At 33.7% G+C, this 1,959-nt stretch overlaps 1 protein-coding gene across 1 annotated transcript; it reads left to right on the plus strand.

The window, feature by feature from the left end:
- The first annotated feature begins 566 nt into the window (after positions 1-566).
- On the plus strand, positions 567-1,722 carry LOC128662337 (olfactory receptor 5B12-like). Its single transcript, XM_053716140.1, has 2 exons — positions 567-1,454; positions 1,690-1,722. Exons 1-2 carry the CDS (start codon positions 567-569, stop codon positions 1,720-1,722), a joined length of 921 nt encoding a protein of 306 aa, XP_053572115.1.
- The last annotated feature ends 237 nt before the right edge of the window (positions 1,723-1,959 follow it).

Consider the following 1,959-nt stretch of genomic DNA (forward strand, 5'->3'; position numbering starts at 1 on the left):
CAATATTCAAATCAATATTCAAATATCAAATAATGTTCCCGCACTCAGATAAGTTCTAATTGTGTAATCCATAAACATTGCAAAATAAATCATTAATCAATGCAATGCAAACTTGTTACACATTGATTTGCTTGATGATTCATTTTGCAATGTTTATGGATTACACAATAAGAACTTATCTGAGTGCAGGAACATTATTTGATATTTGTATATATATATATGTACATACACACACAAATAAATGCACATGTTTAAGAATACATTTATTTTATAATGCAGTGAGAAACATGCTATTATTGCAGTTTCATAACATTTTGGTTGCACCATCATTGTTTTAGGGCTTTTAGGGGAACGCTGAAAATTGCCCCTCCCTACCACAGTTTCTTCTTACCTAGCCATGGCCCCATACATAGCTACAGCCTCAAACAACTCAAATCCTTCACTATTAGTAACTTATTACAGTGACATAATAATTTAAGAATAGACTGAAAATTGCATAGTTATAGATATAATTTTTAAACAGATTTTCATATACTTACTTTATCACCTTTACAGGAACTGCTTTAATGGATGATGTAAATTACACAACTGTGAGAGAGTTTACGTTTGCTGGATTAACAGACAGCACATCTATAGCCCCATTTCTCTTTGTATTCTTCCTGCTTGTTTATTTGATCACAGTCTTTGGGAACTTTGGCATGATGGCCATGGTCTACTCTAATTCTCTTCTCCAGACCCCCATGTACTATTTTTTGGGAAACCTTTCAATAGTAGACCTTTTATATTCCACTGTAGTGACTCCCAAAATGCTGTCTGATTTAGTTTCTAACTGTAAGTCCATCTCAGTCAATGGTTGTGCACTGCAACTTTTCTTTTTTGTTTCCATGGCTGTAACTGAGGCTCTTCTTCTGACAGACATGTCATATGACAGATATGTGGCCATATGCAACCCTCTAAATTATGTCTCCATCATGACCCAGAAGAAATGTGTTTGTCTAATTCTTCTTACATACTTTATTGGATTCCTTCAATCAGCTGTCCAGACTGGCTGCGTGTTTTATCTTCAGTTCTGCAGCTCAAATCTTATAGAGCACTTTTATTGTGACCTACCACCATTAATGAAGCTTTCTTGTTCTGACACATTCATCTGTGATATGGTAACAATTTTCTTTACCTGCTGTTTTGGTGTTGGCTCACTGATAACAGTTCTTGTCTCCTACTCCTTCATAGTTTCTACTATCCTTAAAATTAATTCTTCAAAGGGTAGAAGCAAAGCATTTAGCACATGTTCCTCTCATCTTACCTGTGTATCTATTTTTTATGGGACAGTATTCTTTATTTACTTACGCCCGCCTTCCAGTGACTTTAACAAACAAGATAAAGTTGTGTCTGTTTTCTACACTGTAATAATTCCAATGCTCAACCCTTTAATCTATAGTTTGAGGAATAAAGAGGTAAAATATGTTCTTAAGGGAACTATTCAGAAAACTTTACAACAATGGGCTGCATATACACCATTTATAAAAGCAATGACTTTTTAATTGTCATTTACATAAATATTAATGGTCAAAGATGGAATATACTATTGTATTTCATAAAGTTCAATGTTGACTTTATTGTTAAATTGAATACATAAACAAATCAGATAAGTAAATAATAACATAAGATAGGGTGCTGGGAAAAGAGTAGGTAAAGAAAGCAATGAAACGGTCAGTGTTATGAAAGCTGGATTTCTTTTAGCAAGCTGATAAAGGGGCTGATATTCAAAACCTCACCGGCATGGAGAGAAAACACACAAAATCTTTTAAGATTTTTTTTTAGTCCTTGTATTATAATGTAGGAGTCTCTGTTTTACATTAAGAACACTACATAGAGACATAAACATATCTCAAGATAAAAGTTATGTTTCAAAGATGTTTTTAAGGGCCCCGCAGTACCAACGAGACTTCCTAGAATATC

This window comes from Bombina bombina, chromosome 6 (assembly GCF_027579735.1).
Source record: "Bombina bombina isolate aBomBom1 chromosome 6, aBomBom1.pri, whole genome shotgun sequence".
Taxonomy (NCBI): domain Eukaryota; kingdom Metazoa; phylum Chordata; class Amphibia; order Anura; family Bombinatoridae; genus Bombina; species Bombina bombina.